The 1,221-nt window shown below is 40.8% G+C and overlaps 1 protein-coding gene across 1 annotated transcript; it reads left to right on the forward strand.

The window, feature by feature from the left end:
• The first annotated feature begins 227 nt into the window (after positions 1-227).
• On the forward strand, positions 228-731 carry LOC109156741. The gene has a single exon (XM_019304574.1). It carries the CDS (start codon positions 228-230, stop codon positions 729-731), a length of 504 nt encoding a protein of 167 aa, XP_019160119.1.
• The last annotated feature ends 490 nt before the right edge of the window (positions 732-1,221 follow it).

Below are 1,221 nucleotides of genomic sequence, written 5' to 3' on the forward strand. Positions count from 1 at the left end.
GGACTTGCTGTTATTATACTTAGGTTGTATATATATATAGCACTAAATAACTGCTATCCTTAACCACCCCATCCACGCCATAATTCATTTCACGTACGCCCATACTTCTTTTACTTTCTCTCTTTACAAAAGCAATATAATGTTTTCTTCTTTAATTTAGATCTACAATCTACAATTTGAAGGATTTGAATTGGATTCCAGTTTTAATTGATTCAGTTTTTGCGGGTATGGGAAATCTCGTTCCGTGCTGTACTAGTTTAACTCCAAGAATGTGCGCCACCGCAAAGGCGGTCAGGGTGATCCTACCGGGCGGCGGAATCCGGCAATTCTGGGAGCCGGTGAAGGCGGCGGAGCTCATGCTCGAACACCCCGGCTACTTCTTGATAAACTCCACGTCCATGAATGTGGGGCGGCGCTTCTCGGCGTTGTCGGCGGATGAAGACTTGGAAATGGGGAATGCGTACGTCATGTTCCCGTTGAGGCGGGTCAACTCGGTGGTCACGGCGGCGGACATGGCCGTGCTCTTGGAGATCGCGGCGGCGCGTGACTCCACCGCCAAACGGATACCCGTTGTGAGAGTGTCGCCGGAAAATGAGGTCAACCGGTCGTCGGAGTTGGATTTGACGTTCGAAGGGTTTGCAGAACAGGAGTTGAAGTATAGATTATCGTCGTCTCGGTCAAAGCGGCCATTGTTGGAAACAATCGTGGAAGAATCAGTTCCCGCTTTTTGAGCTGCAAATTAAATGCGCAATTGTCGCATGAATTTATCGCTCATAAATGGTTATGTGATAATTGTATGTTTAGATAGTTAATTATTTAATGTTTGTGATCTGACATTTTATTTTATGCTATGTAATTCCATTATAGTATGAGGTACACATATAAATATACTTTTTGTATAATATATGATAATAATTTTTTTCAAACTCAAATTTCTGTCAAGCTAAGCATTAGTCTAAAGAGCTTTCCATGTCACATTGCATGCTTCATTTACAAAAGAGGAAATCTCAAAATGGTCTTCCGACTATGGTCTTTTCTTAAATTGGTCTTATGACTTTTAATTAAATTCAAATTAGTCCTTTAACTATTAGATTTTAAGTCAAATTGATCCTCCGTTAGTTGGGTGTGAACTTGGCGTTAAATTAAAGGGCAAAATAAGAAATTCAGCTCATATACTCCATTATATAAAGATTTCGACTGAATGTATTTAAGCTGTTGTGT

Source organism: Ipomoea nil, unplaced genomic scaffold (assembly GCF_001879475.1).
Source record: "Ipomoea nil cultivar Tokyo-kokei standard unplaced genomic scaffold, Asagao_1.1 scaffold2759, whole genome shotgun sequence".
In the NCBI taxonomy this organism is placed as follows: domain Eukaryota; kingdom Viridiplantae; phylum Streptophyta; class Magnoliopsida; order Solanales; family Convolvulaceae; genus Ipomoea; species Ipomoea nil.

What these genes read in the sequence shown, in the direction of transcription:
- LOC109156741 (XM_019304574.1), top strand. Translation starts at nt 228, where the DNA reads ATGGGAAATCTCGTTCCGTGCTGTACTAGTTTAACTCCAAGAATGTGC.